This window comes from Tenrec ecaudatus, chromosome 1, assembly GCF_050624435.1.
Source record: "Tenrec ecaudatus isolate mTenEca1 chromosome 1, mTenEca1.hap1, whole genome shotgun sequence".
Taxonomy (NCBI): domain Eukaryota; kingdom Metazoa; phylum Chordata; class Mammalia; order Afrosoricida; family Tenrecidae; genus Tenrec; species Tenrec ecaudatus.
In genome coordinates, this window is record NC_134530.1 from 56,750,301 (window position 1) to 56,771,741 (window position 21,441).

General features: G+C 53.9%; 1 protein-coding gene across 1 annotated transcript in view; it reads right to left on the minus strand.

Annotated features, from left to right (window-relative positions):
- PHC2 (polyhomeotic homolog 2) overlaps positions 1-19,482 on the minus strand; it is a 60,989-nt gene extending 41,507 nt beyond the window's left edge. Inside the window, exons 1-6 of the mRNA XM_075553707.1 lie at positions 19,300-19,482; positions 14,354-14,512; positions 12,882-12,959; positions 12,344-12,496; positions 11,583-11,669; positions 10,165-10,477 (exon numbers count right to left, since the gene is read on the minus strand). Coding sequence (XP_075409822.1) covers positions 10,165-10,477; positions 11,583-11,669; positions 12,344-12,496; positions 12,882-12,959; positions 14,354-14,512; positions 19,300-19,467 — 958 coding nt within the window. The 5' untranslated portion in view covers positions 19,468-19,482. The remainder of the gene's footprint in view (positions 1-10,164; positions 10,478-11,582; positions 11,670-12,343; positions 12,497-12,881; positions 12,960-14,353; positions 14,513-19,299) is intronic.
- Positions 19,483-21,441: the final 1,959 nt, after the last annotated feature.

The window sequence follows — 21,441 nt, forward strand, 5'->3', positions numbered from 1 at the left end:
TGTCTGGGCCCAGCAGCCGTTAGGAGCCCAACTTCACTGTGGGGACACAGAATCTCACTTGCCCTTAGACCAGGCCGCACCCTGAGCGTATCCACCATTCAGTACCATAGAAGCATACATTCGTACAACGGACTCAGGAGGGAATCTTCAGAAAGGGATTTTGTTGTAAATCGGGTGCTACCGTATAGAAACATCTGCTCAGAAGGAGGATGAATGAATGGGTAGCACCAGTCAGCAGGCGAAGATTAACACAGAAAGCCTAGGCGTGTTAGCTGGAGACGGTGGAGAACTTTGAAGGCCATCGCGGAGGGTGAGTGAAGGAATGAACAGGGAGCATAATACCTAAGGTCCATGAGTGTGGCAGATAAGTCAACTACGTCCAAAAACGCCGGGCCTGGAGACGCAAGACAAGCATCTTTGCTTGGCTGTAGCAGACGGTCTGAGGACGCGATGAGAAGCGAGGGAGGTCCAACAGGCAGCTTAGGAGGGTCTGCTGGAAGCCCTGGCAGGGAGTCTGCTGGTCAAAGTCATTAACATGCACTTTTGGAGCACTTAATACAGGCTCCCAACACTTGGATTTCCGTTTGCTGTACTGTGGTTGCTTGTGTGAAACTGGAAGCTCTGTCCTGGCACTTCAGTCACAAGCAGGGTCAAACAGGTTCAGCAGAGCTTCCAGACTAAGCATGACTACGAAGAAGGCATAGGCTGTCCACCTCTGAGGAACTAGTCACTGAAAACCCACCTTATGGACAGAACTGAAATAGAGTCAGAACTGAAAACCGTATGCAACAAAGCAGAGCACTGTCAGAGACAGCACAGAAGAGAAGCCCCTCAGGGCGGCAGGCTCTCAGAATACGACTGAGGAAGAGCTGCCTCCTCAAAGCAGAGTCAACCGTAACGACACGGAGGAAAGCCGCTAGGAGCAAAGCCTTCTGGAGCCTCCTTTGCTGATCGGCACAACTCAAAATGAGAAGAATTAGCAGTAGAAGGTAGAAGAATTAGCTTTCAAGTCTTTGATGGTGGCACTGATCTCTGCAATCCCTCCAGGAATGCGGTATTGCTTTTGGTTTACTATTTCCTAGGTAATGGCAATTCTAATGGTGTCCACTTGGCCTTTCCTACCATGATAGCCCTTATTCCACATTTTAGGGATCCGATATGGGGGTTCTGCCAGTTACTAAGTATGTCTATTCCAATGATGCATTCTGGAACTGGGGAAATAACCACAGGATGGGTCCGGGGGCCCACTGGACCCACAGTGAGGGGTAGTTGAGCTAAAACTCCATTGATAACTTGACCTCCATAAACCCCCACTCTGATTGGTGTGCCTTCGAAACATTTTGGGTCTCCTGGAATTAGTGTTAGTTCTGAGCCGGTGTCTAGTAATCCCCGAAAAGTTTGATTATTTCCTTTCCCTCAATGAACAGTCACTCTTGTGAAAGGCCGCAGGTCCGTTTGGGGAAGGCTAGAAGAAAGACTAACAGTATAAACCTTCAGTGATGTAGCAGGGTCCTCCTGACAAGGGACCCAGCCTCCCCTTCATTCAAGGGGTTGTGGGTCTGTAAACTGGCTCAGGTCTGGGAATTGATTGAGCGATCGTGACTGTCTATTCTGCTGCTCACCTGATCTACCATTCTTTCACCTGTACAGATCACGTAAATATTTAGTAGGCTTCCCATCTATTTCATTCCTAGGGACACCGTGGCTAAGTAGCCAATGCCATAATTCCACACAAGACAGGTTGCTTTGATTATTATTGAAAACTTGTTGTCTATTATAACCACGCCCATCCTGTCTCTGTTGATGCAGTGCTGACACCTGCTCTCTACCATCACGGGGACCAATCAGCCCCATTGTGGGCAAATGTCGGAGTTCGCTTAGGGCAGTGCCCACTGTTAATCCTGGTACACATAAAATAGCAATTACAGGAGTCTTAAGAGATGCTGGGGCCCACTTCACAAACTTGTTCCTTATGGTTGTGGTAAAGGATATGTCTTCAGGACACCCCATTTTTGGGTCTATGGGACTATCTTGATAGATCCATTCTAACATACCAATTTCTCTAAGCTTTTGGGTGCCTTCCTCTACAGTGTACCAAGGTAGGTCAGGTACTTCAAGTTGGTCTAATCTAGGCCATCTGGCAGTGCATGCTTCATTGAACCAACCAAATAGACTTAGATCCTTTTTTTTTTAGCCTGTCTCGCAGAGACATTGAAAGAAGAGTCTGTGCTTACGGGTCCCATATCCATAAACTCAGACTGGTCTAATATTACATTTCGTGCACCAGCATCCCACACCCTGAGTAACCATTCCCAGGGGTATTCTCCAGGCTTTTGCTTGTACGTATTTGAGAACTCAAGCAGGTCTTTATGTGTGTAGCGCACTTCTTCTTGGATAATCCTCTCAACCTCACCTTTAGGAGGTTTCTGAGACTTAATTTTAGTGAAAGGCCTAGCAGAAATAATGGGTGGTGAGGGTGTTTCCTGGGTGCTCTCAGCAATATCTTATGAGGCATCTTCCTCAGGTAATGCTACTGATGCAGCCCCACCTGGCATATCAACTTGAATGGTTTGGCTAATCTGCTCAGGTGTTTCAAAGGGCTCAATATCCTCTTCTGGATCATCAGCCCATATGTTCCCATCCCATGTTTCAGGGTCCCAGCTTTTCCCAATTAATGCCTTTACTTTGGTTTCAGACACTACTATAGATCTGCAATTCAGCTGCCGTTGTAATTCAGCCACTCGTATAACGAGACTCTGGACCTGGTTCTCAGCAATGTCAGCTCTTTTACTAGAGGAGAGAAGGCTCTCCTTTGTAGCACAGATGGAAGTTTTCAAATCTGTTAGTCTGCACCTGAGGCGTGCTTTTGAGGCTCTGAGATCATCCCTCTCCTTAATCACACTTTCCATTGTACGAAGGACCAGCCAACCAGCTTCCCTATACTTGTCATTACCACTAAACTCCTGGAAAATATCAAATATACGATTGCCTAGAGCATCTCCTTTATCCAGCACGTCATCTACTTTAGGTGCTACTTTAGGTATTATCTTTATTATTTCACACCATGGATTAGTACGGGTAGTAGACGTATCCCCGTCAAGACTAAATAGGTTGGAAAGCCAATTTAAGAAATCCATATTTATAGTTTATTTCTCTAGAAGCACTTCTGGTACCAAAATGTATTGGACAGGGTTCGCTAGAGAGACAAACCAGATTGCTAGTAATTACATATAAATATATTTATAAAGATAGATATATAATTCAAGAAATGAACCGTTAAATTATATACAGATAGATAATACAAGAAATTAACAGTTAAATTATAAAGCAGTGAGACCCTAGCAGTCCTTTAAGGCTTGAGAGCTGCCAGTTGCCAGTCCCCTTCTGTAGAGAGAGCTGGGCTATATATATCCAGGCAGCAAACAGCAAGGCAGGTCCCCAACTGTCATCAACTGTCGGTCCCAGCTCCAGAGATGAACATTCCAATCATGTGGGCTTGAAGGAACCTCACCTTACAGTGACACAGTCCACAGGCTAGGCATCCCACAGGTAGTGTACCCCTTTAAACTGAGGCACAGAACAAGCAAGCCATTTATCCCTCTGCCCTTCAGTTAATCCTACTTGTGTTTATCGGCCAGGCTGGCACAATAAACTATAGCAAATGGGAATGCCAGAATGTTTCATTGTGCTCATGAGGAACTAGTAATTGGCTCAAGAGGCAGTTGTGTGAGCAGAACAAGAGAATACTGCCTGGTTTAAAGGTGTGTGTGTCAAGGTGTATCCTCTCACCATATTTACTCAATCTTTATGCTGAGAAAACCCCAGAGAACCTGGCCTATATGAAGGAGAATGTGGCATCGAGATTGGAGGAAGGCTTATGAACCTGAGATCTGCAGGTGACACAACCTTACTTGCTCAAAGGAGGAGGACTTGAAGCACCTGCTGATGCAGATCAAGGACTGCAGCCTTCACTATGAATTCCCACTCAATGTAATGAAGACCAAAATACTCACAAATGAACCAACGGGCAACGTCGTGGGAAATGAGGCAAAGTGTGGAAGCTGTCGAGGATTTTGTCTTCCTTGGGTCCACAATCGACGCTCATGGAAGCAGCCGTCAAGAGGTCAAACGATGCATTTCCTTGGGCAAATGTGCTGCACCAGCTCTCCTTCAAGTGTTGAAAAGCCAGGAAGTTCCTTTGAGGACTAAGGTGCTCCTGATCCGAGCCATGGTGTTTTCAATGGCCTCACATGCACGTGAAAGGTGGACAGTGACTCAGAAAGACCGAAGAAGAACCAAGGCATTGGAAGTGTGGTGCTGGAGAAGAATACCGAAACCACCACGGGCTGCTGAAGAACAAACCGACCTGTCTGGGAAGAAGTACAGCTAGAGAGCTTCTGAGGGGGAGAGAGGGTGAGGCCTGCCTCACGTGCTCTGGACACACTGTCAGGAGAGACCAGCCACTGGAGGACACCAGGCCTGGTCAAGTAGAAGGACAGCAAAAACGAGGAAGGACTGTGACAAGATGGCTTGACCCAGTGGCTGCACCCGCGGCTCAAAGAGAAGAGGTGTGAGGATGACGCGGGACCAGCTGGTGTTTCCTTCTGCTGTATAGAGGGTCACTATGAGTCGGAGCAACAGCTATAGGCCAGGCTTTCCCGCTGACGACGTAGGCGATACGGACATATGAAAAGTTTCTAACAAGCAGGACAACACACGGGCTCTTGGAGGAAGATGATTCTCGCAGGTGCGAGTAGGATGCTGTGGTGCTCCGTTAAGCCTCTCACACACCAGCAGCAGGCTTTGAGCAAAGGCAGGAAGCCAACCCAGAGGAATTGTCTTAGAAGCTAGAGATAAGCTGGGTGGGGATCAGGAAGGAAGGGAACCACCATCTGCCATGAGCCTACTTTGTGCCGGTCCCCTTTGAAAGTCTCTTACTCACCTTCACAACCTGTGGTCAACAGAGTCATGGTTTTGATAGATGAGGAAATCGGGGCTTATCAAGATGAAGTAACCTGTCCTGGTCACGGAACTACTAAGCAGTGAAACTTGGATTTGACACCAAGCGTGACTCTGAAGCCCACGCTGCCTCTCCTGACCCAGCCCACTGCCATTAAGTGGGTTCTGACTCATAGCAACCCTTCAGGGCAGAAGACAGCTGCTCTTTAAGAGACTGGAAATCTTTGACAAATAATAATTTATAGATTATCAGGGGCTCATGAGGGAGAGGGGAGCAGGGAGGGAGGGGAAAAAAAGAGGAGCTGATGCCAGGGGCTTAACTGGAGAGCAAATGTTTTGAGAATGATGAGGGCAATGAATGTACAGATGTGCTTTACACAATTGATGGATGTGTGGATTGTGATAAGAGTTGTATGAGCCCCTAATAAAACATTTTAAAATGTCTTTGATGGGAGTAGGCAGCTTCATCTTTCTCCGGTGGGGTGTGGCTGGTGGGTTTGAAGCACTGACCTTGAGATTAACAGCCCAGTATTTAACCAACTGCACCACTACAGCTCCTTGGTGAAGGAGGGGCATTCAAAGAATCTCTCAGTGTGAGACTGGGGTATGGGCAAGAAAGACTGAAGGCTGGTACAGTGGTCAGGAACCTGAGAAGGGAATCTTTCTGTAGAGGAAGAATTCAGTGTTTTTTTCCCTTGGTTTTGTTTTGTTTAAGAATTGTGCTCCAATTAAAAAAAAAATCTGCGGGCAGGCAGGGTGGTCTCCAAGTAGGATTGTCCCAGAGACAGAACTCTATGGGGAGAAGGGATGAGGACAGGGGATGGAAGCATAATGAGAAGCTACCTGCAGACAGGTGGTACCCACCCATCACCTCCTGGGTGAAGGAACACCACAGGCAAACCTAATCTATTGCCATTGGATTGATTCTGATAAAACAGAGTAGAACAATTGCATGCCATTTCTGAGGCTGCAGATCTTTAGGAAAGCAGACTGCCCTGCTAGTCTCCCAGGGAGCAGCTGCTAGGTTTGAACCATGGACTTTCAGTCAGCAGCCCAGCACAGACCAGGGTGGTAGAGGTACAGAAGAGGTGAACAGACGAACTCCTCTAGAGCGTAAGGGCTGAGTACAGCACAAGGAGGCCCGGCCTGTCCTTAGGGAGCCCTCCAGCTAATGATGGTGGGCTGCAGGGAATGGACCAGAGAAACAGGTCCCTGCTCCACACACAGAGGATCACAGGCGCGCATACACACACGCACACCAGACACCACTGTCAGCTTAGGGCTTCCCGGTGCAGGGGGAGCTAATCCCCCTCTCACTGTCTCAAGGTACAACTCAAACTTCTGCGACCACGGTTAGAATGTCGACCGAGCACCTTGCCTGGCATTACAGGTGCTCAGTGAATTGATGCTGCGTGGAGCTGGACAATGAGACAGGGGACAGCCAGCATTCGAAGCCCGTTTGCTCGTGAGTCAAGTGAGGACTGAGTAAGGTCAGCAGGAGAGCTCGGGCACAGGAGCTGGAGCAGGACTATTGGGCTGGCAGCAACCAGGGAGGCCATAGAAGAGAAGTGCAAGGTGTGTCTCACCCGCTCCTCCCTTTCTGCCTCCCTCATCGTGAGAGCTGCTTACTAAACAAGCGACAACACCCTCCCATCGATGACCTGTACCCTCTACGTTTTTCTCTTTGCTGGCCCAAGGGGACGATTCTTCGTCCTCTAAAATGGGTCGGACCATGGATGGTTGCCATGCCTTCATGGTCGGTTCCACGATTTTAACAGCCGAATGATGGCAGGTTGTTCAGACAACAGAACGGGGTGATGTTTTTATTGTCCCTGGATTCGCTAGGTCACAGTACGACGACTGCACCCTTTGGGAGGGAACCCTAGGATCGGCCACCCTCACACTGTCCAGCCCATGGATCCCATCGCGAAAGCGTCCTTTGATACAGCCAGGCTGGCTGCTGCGGGAAGAGTCCGTCAGCTGAGAGGCCAGGCGGGACTGGGGAGGGAGAACAAAGACTAGGCAAGTGGATGTGGTGCTTGGGAGTCAAGGGCCCCAGATTTCCAATGACAGCTCCCTTTGATGCAAACCTCACCCTCCCCAGGCGGCCACGGCCTCCTCACCTTTGGGCCTGACAGTGCACCCAGGACTCGGAGTTTATCCACTAGCCAGGGGGCTCCCAGGGCCCGGCCTCCTAGCTGAGCTGTGGTCCGGCTCTCAGGGCTCAGCGTCCCTAGAGGCCAGGCCCAGGGGACCCTTGTGGCCTGCCCCTCTTCCGCCCTCGGTGGGTCAGCGCTCATGGCACTGAGGCCAGGCCACCTCTGCCGCTCTTCAGTACAGCTTCTGGGCTCTGCTCTCCCCGCCCCGGCTGCCCCCACCTCTCTGCAGGGCACAAGGGACCCTTTCTCTAGGCGAGGCTTAAAGAAGCCGGGTTGCCACGGTGACAGGAGCCGGAGCAGCAGGGAGCTGGCCATGGGGGAGGGGCTCTGCCCCCAAACAGCTGTCAGCGGAGCAGCCCAGAGGAAACTGTCTTCGCTTCCACACGCCCCACGCCCCGCGCCCAAGTCTGCACTGGCTCCAGTTCAAAACGTGCCCCAATACACAGACACGCGAAAAACCGCGTGGTGCTCGGCCTCTCGGCCACCCATCCGCGGGCGCCCGCAGCCCCGCACGCCCTCTCTGTCTCGGCTCCCTCACGGTGGGCTGGGTGGGGGGGCCTGGTGCGACATCAGCCGCCCTCGGGGGCTCTGTAGCCCTGTCAGGTGCCGCCCCAGGCTGCCCCTGCTCAGGTCCGTCCTTTATTTGTTCAGGAGGATCTGCCACCTCCTGCCCTCCCAGGCAGTCTTCCATTTGGGAGGTGGGGCCAGGGACTGGACTCCCGGGGTTTACAGAGGGGGAGGAAGAAGAGGAGGGGGCGTGGGCAGCAGGAAGGAGGCAAAGCCCCCTCGTTTCTGTCTCGGGGAGAGGGTCTTTGTGGTGCTGCAGCTCACAGCTGCTCCACAGAAAGTCTCTGGAGCCACTGGCCTGTCCCCCTGCTGCGTCCGGTGAGCCCCTCCACCCCGAGGCCTCTGACATGGAGCCTGAAACCACACTTTTGGGAGGGCCAGCAGAGCCCTGCACCTTTGCCCGCCTGGGAGCAGTCTGAGAAGCCCTGGCTCAGGGCTTTGGGTCAGGAACCAGAGAGGCTCAGGCAACACCGCTGGGCCTGAGATCAGTCTGGCTTGACAATTAAGAACACAGGCCTGGCGCCAATGGATGCAGGACTGCATCCCGGCTCTGCCGCTGGGCTCCTGTCCCCTCAGAACATCATGAGCTGCTGGGTCACCTCCCAGAGCTGCAGTGTCCTCAGCTGTGAAATGGGCACACTGTAAGCTAGCACCCCCACAGGGCTCAGGCGAAGACAGAAGGGAGTATGCGTGCACAACATGGAGCATGCTATGTGGGGAGCAGGGGCATCCCTCATTGGCTTGTCCCCTTCTGTCCAGGGTCCCTACCAGCTGGAGGCAACCTGGGCCTTAGTCATTTCTGTGAGGGGTAGTTAGAGCTGGGGGGGCCGGTTTAGGGTTAGGGTAGGGTTGCCTTTTAGATGGGGGCAGGAATGGGGTTCCCAGGAAGTCCCCAAGCCCCGACCTTGCTCTAGGGTTTGCAGGTTGCAGGAGGAGGCAGAAGAATTGATGATGGTTCCAGACTGGCAGTCGTTCTAAGTCAGTAGTTCTCACCTTCCTCATGCACCTACCCTTTCGTCGTGTCCTTATGCTGTAGTGACCCCCCCCACCATAAAATGATTTTCATTGGTACTTTATCATGAATCGGGTGACCCCTGTGAAAGTGTTGTTCAACCCCCAAAGGTGTGGTGGCCCACAGGTTGAGAACCGCTGCTCCAAGTCTCCCTGTCTGTACTGCGCTCTCTCTCGAGACTGGACTCATCTCTGAGAAAGTGCTGCTGGCCTCTGACCCACAGGCGCCGCGGGGCAGCAAGGGCCCCCGCGGGGAGTGCTCCTGGGCTCAGCACTGACCACCGGCCTCATGCAGCTCAACAGAGGACTTTAATCCAGTGTCCTCCCACCTGACTGCTAGAATGATCTCCACTTAGGCTTTCTTCTGTCAGACTGGAATACCTTTCCCCATTTTCTCTGCTAAAGACCCATCTGCCACTTCCTATGTGGCACCCTCCCCGACTGGTCCTGCTGGGCACCGCCACATTGCCCCTCACACCTGACTTCCGTGTTGACTAGATGGACTGAGTGGTAAGGCTGCTCTGGCGACCGTGGCCAGCTTAGTAACAATCACAGAGCAAGTGCTCGGTGGGGAAAAGGCGTTGCCCTGGACAATAGAGATCATCAGAATGAAGTGTTATCAGGGTTCACTCGGGGTGATTTTCCCTTTCCCGCAAAGCACCGCACTGGTTTCTCCTTCCAAGGCCAAGCAGCCTGACTTCTGGGGACCCTGGCAGGTGTCCTCACTGCCCAGGCCAGGCAGTGCAGGGAGAGGGCTGGCAGGCAGGCAGGGGAAGGCGTCTCATCCAGGAAATAAAGAGTCTTCCTCTCCACAGAACTTGCCCTACAAGTAATCTGCTAATTTTTTTTAATCTGCTAGATTGAGCTTTAAGTACCCTCTCTGTTAGCAAGTCTTTCTTGGCTCTGCACCCCCCTCCCCGAGGCTATAGCTACCTTCTCTCTGCGCACATCAGAGCTTATGTGTGCCGTAGCATGTCTCCCTCAAGGGTGCTGTTCTCAGGGGTCTCCTCCATCAGACTGGGCCCTCCTTGGAGGGCAGGCCCAGGTCTGACTTGTCACCTAGAACTGGCTACGCGTCTGGCAGACATTAACCAAGGAAGGGCTACAAAGTGATGAGCAAAGAAAGGTCTCTCCCTCCCCCTGCTGTGTGGGCCTGACATGGTGCTGGCTAGCCCCTGTCCGTTTCCCTGCTGCTTTAGAGAACTTCAAGACGGCCTTACTGCCACCCTCTCCTCACTCAAGACTACACGCCACAGTTGCGCACTCCAAGACCCATGGCTGCCCATTGTGCAGACAGACTCATGCAGCCCCCCTCAGCGCGGGCTCCTGCCCTGTGGGCTAGATGCAGGATACAGAACAGGTGACTGAGGAATCATTCCGGATGGTGTCTATGCATGGTACATGTCCATCCAACCCCATAGCCCTCCTGGCTCTCTGGGCTAGGATGTCTTCCTCCCAGAGCTCTTACCTGGTGCAATGAGGGGGTGGGCAGCCACTGAGGGCACCACCCGGCCGAGCCCGGCCCGGCCTTCCACGCTCCCCGGCACGCTGCTGTTGCTCTCTCCTTTCTTGAGTGCTTCCAGCCCACTGTCAGTTAGGCTGGGTTTGGCACCTGCAGGGGAGCCCTGAGCAGAATTTCTGCCCTGTGATGGGGTAGGCAGAGATTGGCTGCCACTTGGCGTGGGTTTCAAGGCCAAGCTGGGCACGACAGACTGGGTGGGGGTGGAGCCCGAGGCTGCTGCGGCTGGTGTCTGCTGGGGCCGGAGAGTCAAGTTCTGTACCTGGAAGAGAGGGTTCCATCGGAATCCAGAGAATGGACAGGACCAGTGCCCACACAGGATTAAGTGGGAGAGGGAGTCTGCGTTGGATCCAGGAGTGCCTGGGCAGGTAGAGAGTCGGGGTGTGGGCGAGGGCATGGGCATGAGAGTGGGCGTGGGCCTGAGCATGGGTGTGGGTGAGGGCAAGGGCATGAGCGTGGGCGAGGGCGACTGAAAGAACCAGGAGCAGATGGAGATTGCAAAAGAAGCGAGAAAGGTGGCCAGTGGTTGGATCTATCTGTCTGCATGAGGAATTGAATTCTGAGACGAAGCTGAAGCCCAGGATGGGGAAGGGAGGCCAGGCCTTCCTCCCTCTTATTACCTGGCCACCACCCCTACCTCTCAGGATCAGAGATATACTGTCAAGAAATCATTCCCAGATATAGCAGGGTCTGGGGCTTCCCACACTTGAAAAGGCCAGGGTAAACTGAATGCTCATTGGCCAGCAAGGCTACCCAGGGACGATTTTCTAGCCTTCAAAACAAGCGGAACACTGGGCCTTTCCAAGACAGAGCGGCGTGCTCAGTCAGCCTGGTCCCGAGTGCCCTCTGCTGGACACATGGAGGCTCTGCCAGGTGTGAACCAGACTAATCGGAGCCGCTTGCCGCGCAGTCTCTACTCTGTAGAGGGCTTCAGGAGGGTGTCCCATAGAACCTTTACAGCCCTGCTCAAATCTATGTGCCCTCAGGAGATGTAGGAAGCAGGGATTCGTCCCTGCTCCTGCCTCCATACTGTTTTTCCTGGTGCCTGGCTGCACTGGCCTTTGGAATTGGAGCAGGAGTTAAGAAGCAGCAGCAGCAGAAGAAGCAATACAGGGGAGGTTGTAAGGTACAAAAGGTGGCCCAGACCCCCCCACTCAGCAGCCCTGCTCACCTCAGCAGGCGGGGCTCAGATGCTGAAGTGATAATCGAGGGACTGAGACCCCGCCAAGTGCAGCTGAGGGTTTCTCCGCCTCCCCACTGCCTGTGCAGCAATTGCAGGCTCCTCCAGGAGGTGTGCCCAGCCCCAAGGTCAGAGCCCCTCTTGAGGGGTGCCCCCCACTGCCCACCCACCCACTGGGACTCCTCACCTGGGCAGGGGTGGGGGGCCGGGCAGGGGAGCCAGTGCCGAGCTCAGGCTGCACAGTAGCGACGGTGGCCGTGGGCGTGAAGATGAGCTGAGGGGACAAAGGAACAGTGGCGCCTAGGCCCCTAGCTCCCTGCACCAGGTGACCTGGCTGGGCCTGGAATCACAGGAAATGAGGCGCCTTTTACCTGCCCCAGGTGGGCTCAGCCACAGGCCAGGCCAGCTTAGCCAGGGGGCAGCTAGAGGGAAGGCTAAGGAGGGAGACCCTGGGAGGCAAGCCGGGGAAGGAGCACAGTGGAGGGAAAGGCAGCACCGTGTTCCAAAGCCGGGGCTACCGCCTTCCCCTCCAGGATGGGATGCACTCTGGGGCCCTGAGCTAGTGGTGGGTGGTCCCAGTCAGGTCCCAGTGCCGGGGGCTATAGGTTCGCTTATCTTACATATCTGGGTGTTGGGGACCACTGGTGCACAGGCCCTTGCACTGTCTATGCCGATTTGGGGCAGAGAGGCCCTCAGGAGAAAGAATAATTGTCCCACTCTGGGAAGGGAAGGGGGCGTTGTAGGTAATGTTCTCTATTGAAGCCTGGCATCCCATCCACCCTTGATTTCTGGAGACTAGCTCCCCGCCCCCTTCCAGATCCACTCTTCTTTATTACACCAGCCACCCTCCCGACCATCCCTGAGCCATCTTCCGGCCCTTTTTGAGCTCCCAGCCCCCAACTCCTCCTCCTCTGTTCTCCGGACCCGTCCATCTGAGCTGCGGCTCACCATCTGTGCCCTCAGGTACATTTGGGCTTGGCTGGCCGTCAGGGCCGGAGAAGAGGCGTTGCCCAGGAGCACCGCCTGCTGCGCAATGCCCGAGGCTGTGGCCGAGTTGACGCTCTGTGCCCGGCTGATGAGCTGGGCCGCGGCCGGATTGATCTGATGAGAGACATGAGCAGCATGTTCTGTGGTTAACGCTGTGCCTGCTTCATCTGTTTTACCCCGTCCCCCCACTTCTTCTCTTTAGGGGATTCAGCCTTCTTTAGGAAGGCCTCTGATCCCTGGGTCGTGGAGCTTCCCCTCAGCACCGCCCGAGGGGTGCTGAGACACTGAGACAGCCTTGGTCCTGGAAAGGTGAGTGGAGTTCTAGTGGAAGAGTCGAAAGGTGACAGGAGCTATGATGGAAGAGTTAGAGTGGAATCTGCTTCTGCATTTTTTCCTGGCAAGAGCAACGGATTCCAGCCATAAGTCTACCTGGCTGAGGATTCACTGCCACTGGCTCTGCGAGTGCACTGGCCTTGAGCCGCGGGGGCTGCCCACTCACCGAGGACGGCTGGGCTGGCGCCTGTGCAGCCCCGCTGCTGCCCGAAGAGCTCCCTTGTCTGTTGGCTACCAAGCTTGCCTAGGAAAGAAGACACCCTGCCATTAGAGACCCACGTCTCCCCCACACGCTCAGCTTCTCAAAGAAGCGTCATAGGCCGGCCCACAGAGTGAAATCATCTGGAACCAAGTCCCCAATCTGCCGCATCTGTGTGTCCTTGGGCTGTGCGCGTATCTACCGCGCAGAGCTGCTGACGAGAGGCAACCAGGCAACGCACAGAGAGCATTTCGATGGAAGCGCTCAGCTTCCAGCTTGTTAGCTGTCGTTACCGGCTAGTGATACCAACTCTCTCCCGCCCCGCAGCACCAACCACCATATCACACCTGGCTCACGGACTCCCATGTGGAAGAGTTGGGCATGTAGAATCTGGAAAGTCCAACCTACCTCCTTCCCCTGGCCACTTCTGAGCCTTCAAGGGTTGGCCTCGAGAGGCCTTCCCTGACCACTCACTGCGCACAATCCTCTTTGCTATTCCATCACAGCAAGCGGCTCTTTCCCTTCAGAGTGCTTACCACAGCTTCCCGAAACCAGCCCAAATTCCTGGCCTTCCAGTCACTTCCGACCCACAGCGGCCCTATAGACAGGGTAGTCCTGCATGTGAGTTTCCCAGACTGTGAGTCTTTGCAGGAGTAGAAAGTCCCTTCTTCCTCCCGAGGAGTGGCTGGTGGATTTGAACTACTGACCTTGCGATTAGCAGCTCAATGCTCTTGGGTAAGGATGGGATCACTAACCGCGAGGTTGGCAGTTCAAACTCACTGGCCCCTCCATGGGATAAAGATGAGGCTGTGTGCTCCTGTAAAGATTTACAGACTCGCAGCCATTGCGAGTTGGCATCCACTCAGTGGCAGTGGGGTGGGCTATTTTGGTCTTCTCAGTTGAATTTTTGTTACCTTGCTGCCTCCCCACTAAAGACTCACAGTATTCCCAGCACGTGACCTACCTTTTGATAGTTGAAGTAGGTGCTGGACATTTTTCACTGAAGGAGGGAATGTGTGAGTTCTCAGCCACTACAAGGAGAGCTAACCCAGGCAGAAATGCTAGGTGGCCAGTGCCCTTCTCCCATGAACACCTCCTTGGTCCCTCTCCTAGTCGGTCAGTGCTGTGGCTCAGAAGGGGGTTCTCCGCTGCTTCCTCAGGATAGAGGCAAGACCCCTGCCGGTACACTCACTAGCGCTGTGACCCGGAGGAGGCGTGTCATCTCTAGACATGACAGCAGCTGCGGCGTCACAGGGGTTCTGTGAGGATTCAGGGAGGCGGTGCCTGCGAAACACCTGGGCAGTGCCCTGCCTGGCTTGTGCTCAACAGACGTGGGCTTTCCCTCTTACTACCGCTACTGCTCTCACCACCACCACCACCACCACCACCACCACCACCACCACCACCACCACCACCATCACCATCACTATCCTTCTTACCTGCTGCACAGCCGCCAGGCTCTGGAGCTGGGCGCTGCTGAGGTGCTGCTGCTGCAGCGCTGCGGTCTGCAGCATGAGGTGCTGCTGCTGGGCGGCGTACATCTGCTGCAGGTACTGAGCGGCGGTGCTGGGCTGCCGGTGCAGGGCCTGCTGGATCACCTACAGAGGGCAGGGGCCGGAGGCCAGGGGAAAGGGCTGGTGCTCCTAACTGGCCACACGCCACACCTGCTGTGGACCTGCTCCTTCTGTCATGCCGCGTCTACCCAAGAGCTCGAGGAGGCTGCCACTGTGACCAATGACCACTCTTCAAGTGGGGAAGGGACCCGTTTCCAAAGCTTTATACACGTCTGCCTGCCTGTCTTGCATCTCTCTTCAGTGTCTATGTTCCTCACGTTTCCCCAACACCATGTGCTCCCAGGCTGCGTCTCTGCTCTGGCCAACTCTCGGGGCAGTAAGGAGGCTCAGAAGGACAGAGGCCGTGTCCCATGACAGCTTGGCAGCTTGGCACCCGTTCTGCAGCTAGGAGTAGGTTGACAGGGCACGAGGAAGGCGGGGGCACAGAGGGCAGAAACTCAAGAAGCCCGACAGAAGGAAGAGGTAGCAAGAAAGGGATTGATCAGAAGCGGGGCCCAGACCACCTTCATCAGGTAGCCAGGCAAACGAAGAGTATCCAGAGGCAACACCCTCCTCTGGCGGGCCTTCAGGGTGGACTCCGTGCTGCATCGGAGGGTCTGCCCCTAGTTCCCTAGCAGGCCCCATCAGTCCGTTTGAAGAAGCCCCAGCTTTGCAAGGCAACCCAATGCCAGGGGACGAGCCAGTTCCCTGTGAGCCATGCCCTCCCCTCTCTCCAGGCCTCCTTGGTTGTCACTGCCGGCTCTGTCTCCAGCCTTTACTGCTCCCCCTCTTTCCTGATGGGATGGTTGAGCTGGGGTCTCTAGGAAATGACAGAAGGGTTGGCTGCAGATCTAAAGGTTGTTGGCTCAAAGCCACCTAGCCTCTCTTTGGAAGGAAGGCCTGATGAACTGCACCGAGGAAGATGACAGCAAAGAAAACCCTCTGGAACATTCTACTCGGTGTTGCCATGAGTCAGAATCGACTCAACGGCAATTGTTTGGGTTGGACTCTCTCCCACTCTCTATCCCCAACCCCTCAGAGCCCTTTCCCAACCCTCAGGGACAAAGAAAAGGGACTACCTGCCTGTCAGCCCTGATCATCCATGTTCATCCTCCAGAGAGATTTCCCTCCCTTCTCCTCATCCCGTCACTTTGCTGCCACCTCCTCCCACAGGGTGCCCTGCATTGGGTGTTGTCCAAGCTTTGACCTACTTCCACCCTGAGCTCTGTTGAATCCTTGGCTATCAAGCTGCTCCCACGCCTGATCCTTCCCCTCCCCTCCCCGCAGCGAGGGAGCCTCTGGTCTGCTCCCACGGAGCGCTGGGAGCTCCAGCACAAAACACTGGGCTCGGATTCAGGAGAACGTGCTGATGTCAAAGATTCCCTCTGGGCTCTGGGCTTCTCCATAGATGCCTCCGCACACCCCTCCCCACAGCCCACCATGTCTATGCCTTTCCCCCAGGAACTGTTTCTCATGAGCTCGGTTATTTTATTCTGTTCTTACCCTCTGTACCTAGGCCTCTCTCTGTTTCTCATCGGCGTAAAAGTCACCTACATGGTGGGCCAGTCTGCAGCAGGACTGGTGAGGCAACTCTTCCTTGCCAGGGGTGCCAATGGGTGGGAACAGGAGGTAGCCCCAGGGGCTCTGCTTGGCCGTGGAAAGCAAGCACAGCAGGTCACATGGGAGAGCAGAAACCCCATCCCATTTGCTTAGAGTTCTGATGAGAGCGAGGAAGAGGGTTCACCTCAGCGTTGCCTGCTGGCAGCGAGAGGAGCCCAGGTGGCGCTGGTGGTTATGGACTGAGCTGCTCACCACAAAGGCAGCCACTGAAACCCACCAGTGGCTCCGGGGCAGAAAGACAAGGCTGTCTGCTCCCAGGAAGGTCAGCCTCAGTAGGAGCTGCTCAAACGCACAGTTCGCCTTGGCCCCTCTGTCCTATTTGGTCACTATAAATTGACTCGATGGTTGTGAGATGATTTTTTTTTTACAGCTAAACTATTCGGAAGAAGATGTGGAATAAGGGATATCATTGATGATGTCAGATGGATCTTGGCTGAAAGTAGAGAATCCCAGAAAGAGGTTTACTTGTGTTTCATTGACTACACCAAGGCATTGGACTGTGCGCGTCATAACAAATTATGGATAACCTTGAGAGGAATTGGAATAGGAATTCCAGAACACTCCCTGGAGCTTATGCGGAACTTGTACGTGGATAAGGAGGCAGTTGTGTGAATGGAACAAAGGAATATGTCATGGTTTACAGTCAGGAAAGGCGTGAGTTAGGGTTGGATCCTCTCACCATACTGACGCATCTGTATGCTGAGCAGCTCAGCAGGGCAGCTGGGTTACATGAAGAAGAGTGCGGCATCAGGATTGGAGGAAGGCTGAGTAACAACCCGCCCTATGCAGATGACAGGACCTGGCTTGCTGAAAGTGGGGAGGAATTGAAGCACTTCTTGATGAAGATCAGGGAGTGAAGCCCTCACGGTAAAGATGTACAAAATCCTCTCAACTAGACCAATAGGCGACATCATGAGAAGTGGTGAAACATTGAAGTTGTCAAGGATTTTGTCTTACTTGGATCCACAATCAATGCTCATGGAGGCAGTAGTCGAGAGATCCAAAGACATGCTGCATCGGGTAAATCTGCTGCACAGACCTCTTGAGAGTGTTGAAATGCAAGGATGTTACTTGGAGGACTATGGTGTGCCTGACCCAGCCATGGGACTTTCCTTTGCCTCACATGTACATGAAAGTTGGACACTGAATAAGGGCGACTGAAGAAGAAAGATGCATTTGAATTGTGGTGCTGGAGAACAATATTGAAAACGCCACGGACTGCTAAAAGGACAGACAGATCTGTCCTGGACGAAGCATCGCAGAGTACTCTTTAGAGGCAAGGGTGGCAAGGCTTTGTCTTACATGCGTTGGACATGTTGTCAGGGAGACCAGTCCCTGGAGAAGGACATCACACTTGGTAAGGTGTCAGGGCAGTGACACAAAGGGAGGCACTGGAAGAGAGGGACTGACACAGTGGCTGCAACCTGGGCTCAGACATGAGAACAATTGAGAGCGTGGTGCAGGACCACGCAGTGTTTTGTTCTCTTGTGCGTAGAGTTGCCATGAGCTGCAACCCACACGAAGAAGCTGGCATGAAGAAGCTGGCAGTGGGGGTGGGGGTGAGGGAGGATGGGGACAGGACACATGGTTTTATTGAACCTGAGAGAGTGAGGAGTACTCTGAGAGAGAGCAGGTGCTAAGGAACCTTCTTGCTAAAGTGTCTTCTTGAACTTGACATTCATGCCCTCTCCATGCCCTACAGTGCCATCTCCTCCATCCTCTTCTCTGGGTGAGGTCATTTGTCTAATGTAGCCAAGCTGCGGCAGCAACGTGACTGAGGGTAGGTACACTGTTCTCAGTTGCTGACTCTTTCTGGCCTGATTAATCTGGGAACCTCAAACAGCTGTGGTAGTGGTTAAGAACCCAGGTTGCGGGAGGGGTGTGTGCGTAAGAGTTAGAGGTTCAGGGTGTTGGTCTTTTCCTGAATGACCTTGGACCAATTTGGGAACCCTGGTGGCACAGCAGTTAAGTGCTCGGCTGCCAGGTGGAAGGCCAGTGGTTTGAACCCACAAGCTACTCCGTGGGAGAAAGCGACGGGCATCTATTTATGTAAAGATTTACAGCATTGGAATCCCGATGGGGCAGCTCTAGTCTGGTCTGTAATGGTGGCTCTGGGTTGAAATCAATTTGGTGGCAATGGGTTTCATGAGCCTCAGTCTTCACAGTGATAACGTGTGTCTAGTGAGGAAATTGGAGGAGGGAAGCGGAGGTGGATGGGCGGGGGAGTCTGTAGAAGGAGGCCCAGAGCAGTGTCTGTCCGCAAGCAGTCGTGACTGCAGTGTGGGACAGCTGCGCAGCACGCCTCGGCCTCGGCCTCTTCACACGTGCACACACCTATTCTCCCAAAATGCTACTTTGGGGCTGGAATCGTCAGGCACGAAGGGAGTTGTTCTGATCTTGTAACTATCCCCCTTCTCCCCAGACTTCCCGGGCTGGACTCCTTTAGCGTCTCTCTCCCCTCTGAAGATGTGCCAGAACGCAGGTCAGTGAAAGTCGTATTGTTGTTGCTCAACAAGCCCTCCCCCGGATCTCTGCACCCCGCAAGGCAGGTTTCCATCAGAACCCTTCCCGCAGAATTCTGTGCCCAAACGGCAGGGAAGCGGATGCTTTCACTTAACATGTTCTTTGAGTTTGGGGAGCAAAAAGAAGTCGGAGGGGGCAAGATCAAGTCTTGGATGCGAGGATGAGGTTAAAGTTTCCCAATAAACTTCCTAAGCCACCGCTGCTACCGCACCATTCCTGTTTCTTTTCTCGCCACTGTGATGTTCAAGTGTCTTGGAACGTCTTCACAATAAGCCCCTTAGTCATTGTGTGTCCTTGGCGACAGCGGATCAAGATGACCTCTTGGGAATGCCAACCTCCCCTCCCCACAAGTTGCCCAAACCTTCTGAGCTCAGCAGATGCCCCTGGAAGCCACCTTGGGTTGAGTTTTTTTTTTTTTTGGTCTTACTGAGGGAACTTGTCTGCAGCCACTCCTGAATTGCAGAGACAGGCGCCAACATGCTCTGTTTGGAATAAAACCGTGTGTGCGTGTGTGACCGGGAACCCAGGTGCCAATGCTTCTGGACTTGCCCATGTACACATCTACCAGACCACTGTCTCACCCATGGCTATTCTCGATGCCACCCCTGACCCACCCCCAGGCCAGGCACTACTCCCCCACTGCGGACAGACACCACAGAGCAGGGTTCCCGGTTCAGGTGGAATCGTACCTGCACGGTCTGCCGGTCAGGAATACCACTGTACACAGAAATCTGGGGCCCAGCGGGGCGGCCACTGCCTCCACTGCTGCTGCCGCCACCGCTGCTGGTGCCCCCACTGGGACTGCTGGTGACACTGGCGCTGCTAGACGTGTGCGGGACTGGCAGCTCATTCTCCATGGCCTAGATGGTGGTGCAGTCGTGGCGTGCGGCTGGCAGGAGATCAGGCGTCTTCTGGCAGGGAGAGGCAGAATTGAATCTTAAGTACTTCGTAGGAAACACACACAGGCGCATGTTTCGACTTTTTCAAACCGCCTGCGTGGGCCCACCTTCTGAGCCGAGGTCTCCATGTGCACCTGACCTCAGTCATGGGGCCAGCGGGGGTGGAGTAGGGCAGATTTGCCATCCGTCTGCCTGGAGGAGGCAGTAGAACCAGTGAGCCACCCACTGCCTTGAAGTTGATTCAGACACCTAGCTACCCTGTGGGACAGAGGAGAACTGCGCCTTGGGGTTTCTGAAGGTGTACATGTGGGTTTGACCCACCAACCTTGTGACCAGCAGTGCAACGCTTAACCAGGACACAGCTGGGATTCCCAAAGCCTGACACTCAGGGCCATTGAGTCAATGCTGACTCACAGCGACCCTCTGTGGGTTTCTGAGACTTAACTGTTTACGGGAGTAGAAAGCTCAGATTCTGCTGCTGGATTTGAACTGCTGACCATGGGTATCACAGCCCAACTTGTAACCACTACACCACTAGGGTACCATAACACCCGAGAAGGAGGTAGCTTTTCAATGCCCGCAGCGGGCTTAGGGATCATCGTGCCCTGTCTTTGTACTGGGAACACCCAACAGCCAAGCGCTCATATGATGTGCCCACGGTTATACAACCAGCTCGTGAGAGAAATGGGATTAAATGTCTTGAGAGAACCGAATGCAGAGAAGAGGCAAATCAGGAGGCGAAAAATGAAGTGCTTATTCTGTTTTGTTTCCAAAGCCAGGGAAGAGCTTTGAGACTGTGGGTCTCCGTTCTCTTTGTTAAGCATGGCGTGCGCTTCCAGTGCTGCTCGCCGGGAGCCCTTTGGCTACAAGCGCCGGATTTGGGTTTCTGTCTTGTCCTGGCGGGTGAGTCTCACCTTCTCCCCGTTTCTTCATTTGGACACGGAGAGTATGTGGCTGGGGAGGTGACGTAAAGAAGCCCTCAGTGGAGTGTCAAGCCTAAGCCAAGAGCTCCATACAAATTGACTGCTGCCTGGTTATTCACATTGTCCCCCGCCTGGTCCCTGGGGCTTGTTCCAATAGGTCAATTCTCTCCTAGGATGGAAGTGGCAGTGCCTCTCAGAACCGCTCCTTCCAGTCAGTCAGGTGGGTCAGGGGTTCCCGTGGGGCCATCTTACTCTCTGGGGTCAGAAATGGAAACTGCCCATCTCCTAAGCCAATGTGTGTGGGCGTGGGGGTAGTGGTGAGATGACAGGAAGGGAGAAAGGAAAGGGGGAGAAGGGAAAGAGGAGGGAGGGGCACACTCAGATTTAAGTTCACTTCCCTCTTTGTCCTTTCACGCGGCTCCTCGAGTCCTCCTTTCTACACACGCTTCTCCAGGTGCCGCTTGCTTTCTCCTTCTGAAAATGCCTTTCCTTGTGCCCTTCACAGACACGCCTCCCGCTTCATGAATGAAGAGAGCAGGGCATGTCTGACACGCAGGAAAGCACTGATGGAGACACAGGACCAACGTCCTGCTGTCGTCTCCCTCACGCTGCTGAGAGTGGGGTGTCAGCATTGGGTTGGGCTCCCCTGTGACGGGGTGTCGGGAAAAGGAGTGCTGGAGGTGTGGACACCCATTTGACAGGCAGTCCAGGCCGTAGGCTTCCACGCAGTGTCAGATGATCCTGTCAGCAGGGCAAGCACGGGCTTACTTGTGTTTATTGATCTGTAGTGAATAATTTCATCTCTTTTTACATCAGGGATTTGGCTTCTAGGCCTGCCTGGCATGTGTCTCTCTCTCACTCCCACTGCCTCTTCCTACAGAATCAAAACTTCGTTTCTAATCTCTAAGTTTTGGCAGGGATGGAGTTCCCAGGAAACAAGGTAAGCAGAGGCTTGGCTTGGCTTATTGGGAAATCTGCTCTTGTTTCCAGCCCTGCAAACTGCTCTCAT